This window comes from Chamaea fasciata, unplaced genomic scaffold (genome assembly GCF_029207755.1).
Source record: "Chamaea fasciata isolate MVZ Bird 193981 ecotype frontalis unplaced genomic scaffold, bChaFas1.0.hap1 SCAF_26, whole genome shotgun sequence".
In the NCBI taxonomy this organism is placed as follows: domain Eukaryota; kingdom Metazoa; phylum Chordata; class Aves; order Passeriformes; family Sylviidae; genus Chamaea; species Chamaea fasciata.
This window is the reverse complement of record NW_027094111.1, coordinates 405862-419483: the sequence shown is the minus strand read 5'-3', so window position 1 is coordinate 419483 and position 13622 is coordinate 405862. Positions and strand designations below refer to the sequence as shown.

At 61.3% G+C, this 13622-nt stretch overlaps 1 protein-coding gene across 3 annotated transcripts; it reads left to right on the top strand.

The window, feature by feature from the left end:
• Nucleotides 1-3921: 3921 nt before the first annotated feature.
• Nucleotides 3922-10510, top strand: TMEM222 (transmembrane protein 222). Of its 3 annotated transcripts, XR_010723873.1 has the most exons (7): nt 3922-4045; nt 5490-5574; nt 6008-6039; nt 6729-6825; nt 7112-7242; nt 8184-8418; nt 8666-10510. XR_010723873.1 is itself a non-coding variant. In XM_066204440.1 (6 exons), exons 1-6 carry the CDS (start codon nt 3930-3932, stop codon nt 8269-8271), a joined length of 549 nt encoding a protein of 182 aa, XP_066060537.1. In that variant the 5' UTR covers nt 3922-3929; the 3' UTR covers nt 8272-10510. The 3 variants fall into 3 exon arrangements, 2 of the variants coding, with proteins under 2 accessions (XP_066060537.1, XP_066060538.1); XM_066204440.1 differs by having other exon boundaries at nt 8184-10510; XM_066204441.1 differs by lacking the exons at nt 8184-8418; nt 8666-10510 and adding an exon at nt 7969-8160.
• Nucleotides 10511-13622: the final 3112 nt, after the last annotated feature.

Sequence of the window (13622 nt, the reverse complement as noted above, 5' to 3'; positions counted from 1 at the left end):
GCAGCGCGTTCCCTGCCTTACCTGGCGTGTCCAACACCGACCTTTGCACCCAGAGATGCTCCTTTGCTAAGGGATTGCACAAAATCGCTTTTTCCTCCGGGTTCCTGCTGCAAAGCCTCCCAAATATTTCCTTGCTCTCCAAGCTGCAGGCCTAAAGGGAGAGTTGGAAACCCAGGCTGTTATTTTCAGAATCCATTTGAACTCTTAAAAATTCCTGTTGGACACCTTTCAGCCGAAGGTCTTTTGAGGCCTCTTCATTTCAAATCCTGTCTGATATAAATTATTGCTTTAAAAGGCAGCTCTGCTGTAACAAAGCAATGAGCATCCATAGCTGGAATTGGCAATCAGCTAATTGGGTCAGCACTTGGAGCGAGTGGTTGGAAGCTGAGTGTTTGAATTGTGGGTGGAAATGGGTAGAAGGACCCAGAAAATTAGTTTTATTTGTCATTTGGATGAGAGGATTGGGTTGAGGAGGCAGAGGAGGGATATGCTCTGGGATGTGGGGGGAGGAACAGTTGCAGCCTGACTGACAAATTCACTTTTCTCTGGTGGAACCGTTGGCAGTGCCAGCAACCAAACCGCCAAGGGCTCAAGCTGGGTCCTGTGTGTGAGCAAAATGGGAGCAGGCTGTTGGGAGCCTGCCTGCCCTGGGTGCTGGGAGGCGTTCAGCCCGTGTAGCTGGTTCAGGCCTTGCTGCCGCAGGAGAGGAGACTGCTGGGGACCCCCGTGGGGCCGGCCTGGAGAGGAGCTGGGTTTGTGCTGGATTTCACGGCTGAGGAATCGCCATCAGCAGCACTTGGCTCTGGGAGCGTTTCCACGCCTGCTCCTCGTCCCTGAGAAACCGGTGGCTTTTCCTTCAGCCGTGGAGGCTGCCCCGTGGATCGGCCGTGTCAGCTGGGGAGGGCGAGGAGGAAATGCAGCTTCCAGTGACGGGGGGAGACAACAGCCCCGAAGGCTGGAGCTGAGGTGGCTCGGAGCCACTTTTGGGAGGCTGGCTGAGCCTGGCGTGTCCCCTGGGGGTGTCAGCGGCACCAGCAGGGCCCAGGGACGCTTTTGGCTCTCAGGCTGCACAGACCAGGGCAGGGGAGCAACAAACCCGCGGCCCAGCCTCCCCTGCGGGGCCGGGGAAGGACACGGGGCTGGTGTCCTCCATCAGCCCGAGCCTCGGTGACATTTCCAGTCAGCTCCTGCTGCCGCCTCGGCTGTCAATGTCAGGCGGGGGAGGGGATCTCCTCCTGGAGCGCTCTGGTTCTGGCAGTCCCTCTAATGTTCGAGCTGTCACAACAGGGAAGGTTCCCAGGGAAGCGCTGCCGAACGGGAGCTGGCTGGGCGCCTGCGGCTTCCAGGCTGTGCCCGGAGCCAGCCTGGGAACGGGAGGTGCCCGAATGCTGCCGGGCCGGGCTCCAGCCCGTGCGGGGACAGACGCACGGCCCATGCGCCCCCCGCACACGGCGCGGGGTCCCCGCGGGGCGGGGAGGGCGCCGACACCGCCGGCAGGGGGGCACGGCCCCGCCGTGCTGAGCGCAGGCAGAGGAGCCGTCGGTGGCAAGTCCCTGGCAAAGCCTTTTGTTTCTCCTCAAACGGGAGCTTGCACAAACAATGATGGCACCAGTCCTGCTCTGCGCATCGATCCGGTGCCGGAGTCAGGCAAGAGAGCTGCAATAAAACCCTGGCCTTTAATTTTATGCATGGAGAACTTCTTACCTGCTCTCCCCTCCCTGTCCTCCCCCCCACAGTTCCTTTTCCAACTGCAGCTATTTTTCCCTGCTGACTTCAGGTGTTTTGTATTCCGCTTAGATCAATAGCAGCACAACAGCAGCAGCTTTCCAGTTGTCACTGGGAAGACCCTGCTGTCAGCTCCAGCTCAGCCGTGCTCTGTCGGGGCTGGAGAGCCCTTGTGCCTCCCTGACAGCCACAAAGAGCTGCGCAGCAAACCGGCGCTCTATTGATTTGGGGTTTAATTATTATTTTTTTTAAAATCCAGCCTGGGGAAAGCTGCGCTCTTCCCGAGCTCCAGCAGCTGGGTTTGCCTTCCTGCACTTGGTTTCTGAGGGATGAAGTGTCTGAGGCGGCCGCTGCCCGGGCGGGAGGTGGCACTGCGGGGACACGTCCTGCGGAGCCTGTCGGTGCCGTCCCCGCTGTGTGGCCTTGCCAAGGAGCTGCTCCCCGGCGATATCCTGCTTAGCAGCCTCCCAGCCATGAGCAGGAAGAGCAAATCCATTGCCTAATCCCACAAACGTGCCAGGGCCACATTAGCTGATGTGAACATTGGCCCTCGTTCGTGGCTTTTTCACAATCTCTGATATTTATGCTGGCCTGCAGCAAATCAATGCCAGGGCTTTTTTCTTTGTCGAACAAAAAGTGTTCACTGAAACACAACCTTTGTGTGCATCTTCCACCCCACGTGCCAAAATGGAATCACAGAATGGTAAGGGCTGGAAGGGACCTTAAAGCCCATCCCATCCCACCCCTGCCATGGCAGGGACACCTCCCACCGTCCCAGGCTGCTCCAAGCCCTGTCCGGCCTGGCCTTGGGCACTGCCGGGGATCCAGGGGCAGCCGCGGCTGCTCTGGGCACCTGTGCCAGGGCCTCACACCCTCACAGGGAGGGATTCCTTCCTCTCGTCCAGTCTAATTTCCCCTCTTTCAGTTTGCACCCATTACTTTGTCCTAAACGAGGAAAGCGGAAACCAAAGCACCAGCCATCTCAAGTGTTTGATTTCCTCAGCTTTCTCTCTTTTTGGAGACTATTTTGTGGGCTCCTTTTCCATCAGACAGCTGAGTGCCCAAGGGGAGTCGCTGAGGCTTGAGGGGGGAGAGGCCACCTTGACAGAAAGCTTCAGTGACATTTTCTGCTGCCGCAGTGGCCCCTCCAAGCGGGAGGACCCCCAATGGTGGCAGAGGTCTCCCAGCTCCTGGGCTTTCCCTGGAGCCTCAGGAGCGCAAAGCTGGCCGTGCAAGAGCTGTTCTGTCCTGGGGCAGAGAGCGGCCACGGCTGGACTGGGCCTAGCAGTGGCACCAGGCAGGGAAGGGAAAGCAGGACACAAAGCAGGGAGAAGCCTTCGGCGAAGGAGAGGGCTGTCGGTCAACAGTGGGAGCTGTGTTTGTGATGAGCGCTGGGAACGGGTTTGCCTGTCCCCAAACCCACGGCCACCTCGGCCCCCTCTGCCTTGCCGCCGCGCCACACGCAGGAAGGGGCCAGGAGCGTTTGTTCTCGTTCCCAGGGCCCTGGCACAGCAGCGAGACCCCCCAGCTCTCCTGCAGAGCCTTGGCCGCTCTGCGCTGCGGGGAGCACGGCCAGGGCCTGTGTGAGGAGGAAACGAGCCGCTCCCAAGGAAAACGTGGAAGGACGCCGAGGTGGAGGGGGGACGCCGGCAGTTCTCCCGCAGCCCCCTGTGCCCCCCTCCAGCCCCGAGGGCCTCGCTCCGTGTTCCCGGTGTGCCGTGGAGGGTGGAAATCTGGAATAATCACATTTCTCCAGCTTCCTCGCGTAGTTCGAATTTAACTCCTCGATAAAGCGATTGTTCTTTTTCTAACCCTTTGTTTTCCCTCTGCAAAAGCTGCTGCTGCTCTGGCAGCCCCTCCCCTGTCCCGGAGGCTCCGTGGGGTGACGATTTCTCTTTCCGGGGGCTGCTCCAGCTCCGGGGACAGCCCCGGGCTGTGGTGGCCCCAAAAGGGGACCGGGAGGGGCCGAACCGGCGGACCGGAGCTGGGGCCGCACCGGGGCTTTGGGCTCCGGGACTGGGACGGGGCTCCAGGCCCGGGCTGGGGTCTGCTCCTGGGCTCGGGGCCCGGCCCAGTCCCGTTCCCGGTTCCCGTTCCTGTCCCTTTCCCGGTTCCCCGTTCCTGTCCCGTTCCCCGTTCCCGGTTCCCGGTTCCCGGAAGCGCGCGGCCCGCCGGAAGTGACGCGCTGCGGGCGCGCCCCGGGCATGGCGGCGGCGGAGCCCGGGATGAAGCAGTTCAATGGCGGCGGCGGCGCCGCGCCGGACGCGGAGCGCGGCCGCTTCCCGCACTGCGTGGTGTGGACCCCGATCCCCGTCCTGACGTGAGCGAGGCGCCGGGGGCGCGCCGGGGACGGGCGGCGCGGCGGGGGCCGGGCCCGGGACGGGACCCCCTCGCCTCCCCCGGGGCCTGTCCCGGCCTGTCCCGGGCCCCCCGAGCCCCTCTGGATCCCCCGAGCCCCTCTGGATCCCCCGAGCCTCTGTCGGGACCTTCTCCCGGCTCCCCCCTTGCCCTGGCCGGGTTCTCCCCTCGCCGCTCCCGGTCCCCCCGCCCTGCCCGGCGCTCTCGGCTGCCGCGGGGCCCGTCCCGGGGTGTGGGGAAGGCTCGGTGCCGGGCGGGCCTGGCCCTGCGGGAGCGGGAGCGGGAGCGGAGGGAGCCGGGGGAACGTGGGAAGCCTTTTCGGGAGCAAAGGTTTGGCCGCTGGGGTGCGGGAGCAGCCCGTGCCCCGGGGGAGTCTCCCCGCGCTGCTTTTCACGGGTCGGGACCGGATTTGCCTTCCCAGGCTCCGCGGAGGGCTCGGGAGCTCTGCGCCGGCCGTGGGAACGGGGAAAGCTGTGGCGGTGGGGGTTGTCTGGGCACAGCGAGGCTTGTTTTTCCACCTTGCTCTTCCCCTGGGGTTCCATCAGGTGATGTTTACTGAGCCCGGCTCCAAGTCAGGTACAAGATGCGGTGTGGGGTGTGCCGGGATCGGGAACGGCCCGGAGCTCTCCTCGCCCGGGAGAGGCTGCGCTTCCCCTTTTATCTCTTTTGTCTCTTTTATCTCTTTCATCTCTCTTCTTTTTTCGCTGCTTAAAATTTCCACCTCAGCCTTTTCCTGGGGGATTTTGCAGAGCTTTTTAACATTCCTAACCCCGGCTGGGAGTGCTGAAGGGAGCTGCCAGAGCCACTCAGTCCCTCAGGGAGAGAGGGGAGAGGAGTCAGGGGGATCAGCAAACCCGGGGATGCTGGAATTGACCTGGAGTGTTTATTCCTACATCACTCCTAGTGACGGCACAGAGGTCTGATCAGGGAAAGGCTTTGGGGTGCAGATCTGGGGATGGACGGGGTTTGGGCTATAGGTCTGCTGTAAATATCCATCAGGGAGAAGGTCTGGCAAACAATGGGATCATTTAGGGGACGGAATGCTCTTCCCAGAGCCAGGAACTCTGCTTTCTGCCCGGAGAGCTGAAATCTAGGTTGCTGTGGAAAGGTGGGCAGGGTGACCTGATTTTTGGTCGCTGGAGTGGAAAGTCCAGTTTTCTCCCAGGCAGCTCCTGCAGGATGTGATCTCTGTGCTTGGCTGCACAAAGGCTTTGGCTGGGGCTGCCGCTCCCCTGCCTGGCTGCGTGCGGGGCACTTTGGGGTGCAGTGTCCCCCCAGCCCTGCAGCCAGCGCAGCCGGGGCTGTTCCCTGCGTGTTCCCGTGTCCTTTCCAGCCCCTCCCTGGCCCTCCCAGCCGCGTGTCCCCGTGGGCTGGGCAGGGACAGACCCCTTCCGTGTCCCCTGCAGGTGGCTGTTCCCCATCATCGGCCACATGGGCATCTGCACCTCGGCCGGCGTCATCCGCGACTTCGCGGGGCCCTACTTCGTCTCCGTGAGTGTCCCTGCGTGCTGGGGGCAGCAATGCCTGCTCCCCTGCTGCTGCCCGCCCTGGGGGGCGCTGAGACTGCTTTGGGGGGCTCTGAGACTGCCCTGGGGGGCTCTGAGACTGCCCTGGGGGGTCCTGACCCTGCCCTGGGGGGTCCTGACCCTGCCCTGGGGGGTCCTGACCCTGCCCTGGGGGGTCCTGACCCTGCCCTGGGGACAAGGCACCTTTCGGTAAGTGATGTCACTGTGTGTGGAGAGTAAATGTGCCCATGCCCAGACCAGAGGATGGAAACAATGGGAGCCCAAACCCAGGGAATCCACACCTGGGATTGGTGTCTGGGGCGCTTGGATCACTCAGCCCATGAGACCTCCGGCACCATCCATGCCCTGGGAATTGGCTTCATCCTCCTGAGACAGTTTTCCTCTTTTGTTTTTTGCAGGAAGACAACATGGCATTTGGGAAACCTGTGAAGTAAGTGCTGCCTGTTCGTATTAAACTGACAACTGCCCTGCAGTTCCTGGGGACAGACGTGCTGTGTCATTGCCATTCCTGGTGCTCAGCTGCCCTCATTCACCTTGGTGGCCACTGTGTCTCTGCTTTCCAGGAAACCACATGAAATTAAATCTTTTTAGCAGCATGACAACAACGTGGCGGTGTTAATAAGCAGAGCTGTGTGGAGCCTTTGTTAGAGAAAAGGAAAAGAAAAGGCTGAACCGTTCTAAGATGATGTTAACAGGTGCTCTGAGTAAACACTGCCTTGCTGTGCTCACATCCTGTCAGTGCTCTGGGGAGGAGAAGGGCCTGGGCTGTGTCTCTGGGGTCAGGTTTGTGTCAGAATGGCCGGGAGGTTCCTTTGGGATGTGGGAGCAGGTCAGGGCTGTCCCCCTGAGCTCTGGGGTTTCTCTCTCTGGGGTGCTGAGGGTGCTGAGCAGCCTTTCTGCTGCCTCTGCTTGTCTCCAAGAGCTGCAGTGCATTTCAGAGGCTCTGGGTTTATCCAAGTCCTTTAAGCACGTGCAGGGCAGGGAGTTGGACTGGATGATCCTCGCGGGTCCTTTGCAGCTCAGGAGACACTGATTCCATGTCTTCCTCCTGGGAGGAGCAAGCACTGGGGGAGGTGCAGCAGTAGAACGATGCAAAGGAGCCTGTTCTCATCCTCCCAGGTACTGGAAACTGGATCCCAGCAAAGTCTACGCCACTGGTCCCAACGCCTGGGACACGGCCGTGCACGACGCGTCCGAGGAGTACAAGCACCGCATGGTACGGCTCTGTCCTGCCCGGGGGCAGGCAGGGAGGGAGGGAGGATCCCCCAGAGGCTCCAGGGAATTCCCAGGGCCATTCTGGACACCCCGTCCCTGCAAGTGTTCAAGGCCAGGTTGGAGCTAGGAGCTTTCAAGTCCACCCAACCCAAACCATTCCCTGACTTCCCAGTGCTCTGCATCCCTCCCCAGTACTGGGCTCCTTGCCACAGGACTGAGACCTGTGGCTCTCCTCCAGGACTGGGAAACCTCAGGGACAGGATTTCTAATCCCTTTTTGTGTTCCAGCACAACCTCTGCTGTGACAACTGCCATTCCCACGTGGCTCTGGCCTTAAACTTGATGAGATACGATAACAGCACGTCCTGGAACATGGTGAAACTGTGCTTCTTCACACTCCTCTATGGGAAGTACGTCAGGTGAGCTGAGGGACAGCCTGCATTGGGCAGCAGAAGGGGCTCTGTCCTTCTCCTGAGCCCTCTGAGGCATCATCTGGCCCATGGAGAAGGGAGAAGCATCGCCCTGAGCCGAGGGTGTGTTGCTGGTGGGTGGTGCTGTCACTGCCTGTGCTCAGCAAGAGGAGCCGGAGTGCTTGCTGGCTTGCACTAGATGCTGCTCCCAAAATACTGTTTCTGGCTGCTAATTTGGAGTGCCTGGAATTTGGGAAATGCTGGCTAAAGCAAATCTCACTCTGTGTTGTCTTCTGGCTGGGTTAGGTCAGAACATAAGGTCACAGGATGGCTTCTCTCCAAGGATTACTGGTTTCCCTCTCCTCTCTGGAGTCTTGTTTACATAAAAACTGGTCTGATTTCCAGCTGCTGTGGAGCTTCCAACTGGAGTGGGGAGGGAAACCCCGAGCTTTCCTTCAGGAAAGGGTTTTGAATCTCCGTTTCAGCTCCTTGTGCCTGAAGAGGAGGTTCTGTGAGGACTGCCTTGCATGAAGCTCCACGCCTGTGGAGTCTTCCCTGTTCTGGAAGAGCTTCTTTAGCTGCTTTAGGGCAAGGATAGCTCCAGCTGCCTTGGTTAAATCCACCAGCAGTCGGAGTAACAAGCCTTGTGGTAATGGGGTTTTGTTTTTTGTGGCCTCCTGTCACCATTCCTGTCTGTGGAGGTATGAAATGGGCTTGTCTTTGACTTCATTTAAGCTTGAAGGAGACTCCAGCCCTATTGTTCGTGATATATTTATTGTGGACCCGATTGAGTCTCAGTTTTTAACACTGAATTTCCAGGATGGGGTGTGTGGCAGTGCCAGCAACAGGTAACAGGCATCTGCCTCCCTCTGATTTCTCCAGTTATTCTCCCATCCTTTTGTCTCTGCTCATTTCTCACATATAAACCTTCCCCCCTTTCCCTCCTGCAGCATAGGGGGGTTTGTGAAGACCTGGCTGCCCTTTGTCCTCTTCCTGGGGGTGATTGTGACCGTGGTTCTCACCCTCCACCTGCGGTGATGGCGGCCCCGACGCCCCCAGTGCCTGAGCACACAGAGGAAGAAACTGTGACTGATCCAGCAGGATGGAGGCCCGGGACTCTGGGAGCCTCTTCCAGGGAAGGTGGCAACCCCACTCCATCGTGACAGCTCATCTTCCTCTCCTGGGGTTGGCTTCTTTTCCTCCTGTTTCTGTTCTGTCGATGGTGTCTCCCAGTGTCAGGGGTCTGGAACCTTCTGCTCTCTCCCTTTCTGCAGCTGGGGAGGTGGGAATGGGATCAGGAAACGAGAGGGGTGGGCACCTTTGCTTTCAGTGCCAAGGAAAGCCTCAGGGCAAACTCTGCCTCCTGCAGTGGCACAGGCAGATACGCCGTGGGAGGGTCTCTCTGATCACCTGCTTTCCTCCTCTTCATCAGATGCTTCCTCAGATTCCCTGGGTCTCCAGTTAGGAGCTGCTGTTTTCCCTGTGGCACATCTCTCCGGCAGCACACATTCCAGAGGGAAAGTGTGGGGTTCTCCCTGGGAGGCTGGGGTGCCCCAGCCCTGGCGATGGCCCCCGGCAGTGGCAGGAGGAGCTCAGGTGGGACACTCCTGAGGGACGCTCCGTGGCAGGGCCAGCCCCCCCGGTCCTGCTGCTGAGCCTGGAAAGGCAGGAAAGCCCGGGGCTGCCTTGGGAAGGGCTCATGGCAGGGTGCACCCCTTCGGGAGCCTGCTGCAGCGTTGGGAGGCAGCCCTTTATCCCTTTCAGCTTGTGCCAGAGAAAATATCACTTCCCTGCTTCTCCTTGGGCTCTCAGTTGCTAAATCTGGCGCCGCAGTGCTCACAAGGCACTTGTTTCCCTTTGATCCCCGTGCTCTGTGTGTCACAGGCAGCAGCTGGGACAGGGAGGCTCAGCCTGGGGCTGGAAAACCTCTGTGGGAGCAGCACCTGAGCCTAGAGCTGAAAGGAGGAGGTGAAGGGGCTGGAAGCTGCCCATCTGGCTGGGCTTTGCAGCAGCAAGCTGGGGCCGTGGCTTTCTCCTGGCTGGTCCTGCGTGGTGATGGAGGAATGGTTCGGGGAGCTTTGGAGAGCACACCTGGGCACAGGTGCCGTGCAGGGGTTGGTGTGAGGAGCTCAGCTCGGACAGGATGGGCCGTGGGAGGGGGGCTGCCCCTGAGTGCCAGGCAGGAGGGAGTTTGGAGGTGACCTGGAACCCCTTCTACAGCTGGCACTGCTCTGCAGGTGCCGATCCTGGGGGGCTCTGAGCCAGGGGGAATTTTAAAACCAAGGCTGAAGGGTGATGTGCAACTGAGCAGGTCCCTGCTGACTGCAGAGGAGGGAAAAGAGCTTTTCCACTCACACCTGAAAAACCAGCTCAGTACTCCAGTCCCTGACAGATTCCAAGGAATCCATTTCACGAGTGCTTGTGGCCAGCAGGGAAGCTTTCCTGGGGTCCCTGCCCTGTCTGCAGCTTCCTCTGGCTGTGGAGCCCACTCACTGTCAGCCTGCCGGTTTCCAGACCCCTCCCCGTGTGCCTCTCCCCTTTCCCTGACTCCTCCAGCCGGGTGGGAGGGTTGGACCCTCGTCTAGGGCTCATTTCTTTGTCTTCTCCTTTTCCTCAGTCACTTTCGAATCACCCCTTCTGCCTCCTGCTCATTATTGTCCCTGTGTCACCCCACTGTGGCCTTCCCCGCCCACCCGGAGTTGACCCACTGCTCTGTGCAGGCGTTCCCTTCCTGTGCGGGGAGCAGGGGATGGAGGGTGCTGGGCCTGGGGCTGCTTCAACGCCGAAATCCTCATCAAAGAGAAGCTGGATGAAAGGACCGAGTGTTCCGAGCTCTGTTCCCCGCCCAGGAGCCACTGCCCGGCCTGCCCCGGGCGAGCCAGCCGGGTGGGAGCGGGGAATGCTTTCCCCGAGTGCTGATTTCAGTGGGATTCCTTGGAGTGCCCGGCCCCGGGGTGATCCGCCCGCAGCAATAACCTCGAGCCCCTCGGCCCACCCCGTCCACGTTTTATCCACGAGCTCTACAAGAATTGCCAAAGCTGAGACTTGGGGGTGTCAGGGGGGCCCTGGGCTTCCAAAACCCCACTGTGAAATTCCCTCTCGTTCGCTCCCGATGCTTTTTACCAGAGCGGAGTTTGGAATGGCGAGGGCGAGCCCCCATCCCTCATCCTTTGTTCCCTTCATCTCTGCGGGGCGCTGGGTTTCTTTGTAAATATTTAAACTCTGCTTCTGTGGTTTCATAATCCCGACGGCAGGGAAATAAACTGATTTCTGTGGATATCTGCAAGCACTGTGTCTCTTCCTCAGCCAAGAGCAGGGCTGGGATCGGGATCTCCCCTGGCCCCTCTCCTGCCCAGAGGAGCCGGATCCTGAGGCTCCCACACCTTTGGCTTTATGAACTCGCCCTTTTCCTGCTCCAGGGAAAACTCACAGCCCTGCTGCTGGGAAAGAGGTTTGGGGGGCAGAATTCCCCATCCCTGCAGTGCAGAGAGAGTTTGTGGGATTTAATGGCGGCTCCTGATGCCTGGGCAGGGGCAGCCAAGTGTTCTGGGGTGGGAGATGGTTTTTTTCCGAGGTTGATTCCCTTCAGCTGTGAGCAGCTTCCCTTTTGTCTCTCCTGTGTCCTTTTTTTCCGGGAGGCGCTGCTTTCCCAGCTCCTCTCCCTTCCCGGCCCGGAGTGCCCCATCTCCCGGGGGAGGGGACGCCTGGCCTGGCCCCGGGGCTGCCGGAAGCGAGGAGCCAGACTCGTTTTCCCCTCTCCCGGCAGGATCTGCTGCCTGAACTGGGAGCGGGGGAAGCTGTGCCTGCTGACTGCAGATGCAGCCACCGATTCTCTGTTCCATCTGATTTCCAGAGGCTGGAGCTGTGGGGGGGAGTACATCAGCCTTAAAATTAGGTTGTGTCCAAGGCCAGGGGATTTCATGGTGCAGCCATTTTATGGAAAACCACCTGGATCCTCCCGCTCAGCCCCTCCAGGCAAGCAGCCTCAGCTCCTGCAGGATGCCAGGCGGCTCCGGGGGTTTATCCCACACACAGCTGTCGCTGGGAGGTGAGGTGAGGATGCCAAAGCCCCGGGGCCCGCAGGGGTCCCTGCCCACCTCCCAAGCCTGGCAGGATTTTCCCGGCAATCTCCTGCAGGCGGGAGCTGCCGGCAGTCCGGGCGGGCTGTGCGGGAGCTGAGCCGCGCGGGTCGGGGCACGGAACGCGGGGCCAGGGGCAGCCGCCGGCTCTGACCGAGCGCCCCGGGCAGAGCCGCGGACGCCGCCAGCGCCCTGCCCAGGGCTGAGGCTGCTCCTCTGCCGGCCCCGCTCCCGTCCTTTTCCTCTCCAGGCTCTGGCGCGGCCAGCGCAGCCCCGGCAGCCAGGAATGCTGCGGAATGGAATGGCAGGATCCGTCCCGGCTGCCACATGGCCTGAGCCCTCATCCCGCGGTGACCCCGCAGCTTCCCCCAGAGCCCCGGGTGACCGACCCCCGCCAGGCACCGGGCTGGGAGCAGGGCCGGGGGTCCCCGACCTCCGTCCCCGCGGGGAGCCGGGAATGTCACCGCCCTGGGGCCGGGAATGTCACCGCCACGGAGCCGCCTTTGAAGTGGGGTCACTTTTCTGCAGCTGGCCGGAGGGAAGGGGTCCCGGGGGTCACCCCCTTTGGGGGGTGCATCAAAGGCTCCCCCAGGAGCAATATCCCGTCGCACTGGGGCGCACTGGGAGCTCGGGAAGCTGCCGGGGCTGCGGTGCCTCCCAGGCTGCGGTGCCTCCCAGGCTGCGGATCCCTCCTTATCCTCACGTGTTGTTTCCCAGGCAGGGGAGGGCAGGGGGGCAAGACCCAGCGCGGGCCTCCCAGCCAGGCCTTGAATGTCGTTCCCAGCCAGAGCCACAGCTGGAAAGGCCTCGAGGTCCCTGCCCTGCTGTGGGGATTTGAAATAAAAAAATTAAAAGTGGGTGCAAGCAAAGGGCCCCCAGCCCAAGGGATTGGGGTCCATCCCTGTGGGAGCCGGGGTCTGTCCCAGGGGAGGTGGCACCACCCCTGCGTGTCCAGGGAGCGCTTGAGTGCCACATCAAAGGCTCTGGGAGGGCAGAGGGCACGGAAAGCTGAGATCCCAGGAGAGGAGTGGGGCCAGGTGGCTCCACGTCTCTGGGGGGACATGTAGCAGTGTCAAAGTCGGGGTGCTGTGCTGCAAGGGAAACCTTCCCCACCACCCAAAAATCCACTGCTGGGTCTCCGCCCATGCTCCAGCTCCTGCTCCTGCCTCAGTTTCCCCGCAGGAGAACCAGACTTGCCTGCACCTCCCAGACCCGAGAAGCAGGTCCTGGAGGGAAGCGGGCTGGGGGCAGGCTGGGACTTGCTCCCTCGTGGGCTCGGGGCTGCCCAGGCGGGGCCGAAAGGAGGCAGAACCTGCCCCGAGCCTGCCCCGCACCCTGCCCGCACCGGGGGCTGCCCTCCAATGCTGCTCCAGGAGCTGGCTGCAAGGAAAACCATCCCCGAGGGCTGGCCCTGCACCTGGCTCAGGTGTGCTGCTGGCCAGGGTGTTCCTGGGTGTCCCTGGGCTGGTGCAGCCCCGTCCCCGAGGCACCGGCTGTGGCTGAGGCCCAGCAAACTCCCTGCACCTCTGGGTCACCGGGGCCGGGGCGGAACACGCTGCAGGACGTGTCCCACTGCCTCTCACGCCCTTCTCCATCCCATGAATGTTTCTCGCTCTGGGTGTTGCAGGAACAAAGGGTCCGGGGTGGCCAGAAAGGGCTGGGTGCCCACAGGGGGGGACCCAGAGCTGAGCCCCAGCCCACGAGAAGCCCTGTGGGGATTCCAGGGTCCTCATATCAGTGTTCCCCTGCAGAGGCCTGGCTGCATTCCCAGGACACCCAGGCAGGATCCCATTCCTCTGGGACCCCCACCAGAGCTGAGCAGCGAGCACCCTGCAAGGGGAGGAGGAGGAGAGTGGCCCACGGACAGACACACGAAGCCACTGCTGAAGTCTCATTTCCTGAGAAAGCAGGCTAAAAATAATCCCCTTGTCTTGTCGTCCTGTGCTCGGTAAGTGCTGCCATCTCACATTAAAGCTGGGGGGGAGCCTGATCCCCACCCCCAGCCAGCTGCTCTCCCCCTGGAATCGAGGGAAACTGAGGCACAGGTCCCGCTGTGGTTCTCCTGCCCAGGGTTTATCCCTGCCTGGCACTGCTGGCCCCATCCTGCGTGGGGCTGAGCACCCAGGGTGGTCCCGGGTGGTCAGGACCCCCGACCACTGAGAGCAGGATAGGGATAGAGAATGTGGGGCTGGGGGGGGACAGGGGACCCTGGTTTGAGGAGGGGGCTGGGGCCGTCCCGTGGGCTGGGAATGCATTATGGGATGGGGGCCATGGAGCCGAGGACACCCTGGGGGATGGGAGTCCTGCAAA

Excerpts from the sequence above, each read along its gene's own strand:
- TMEM222 (XM_066204440.1), top strand. The coding sequence starts at position 3,930 with ATGGCGGCGGCGGAGCCCGGGATGAAGCAGTTCAATGGCGGCGGCGGC. Across the intron at positions 6,040-6,728 it reads GCATTTGGGAAACCTGTGAA|GTACTGGAAACTGGATCCCA; the intron begins GTAAGTGCTGCC and ends TCATCCTCCCAG. Across the intron at positions 7,243-8,183 it reads CTCTATGGGAAGTACGTCAG|CATAGGGGGGTTTGTGAAGA; the intron begins GTGAGCTGAGGG and ends TCCCTCCTGCAG.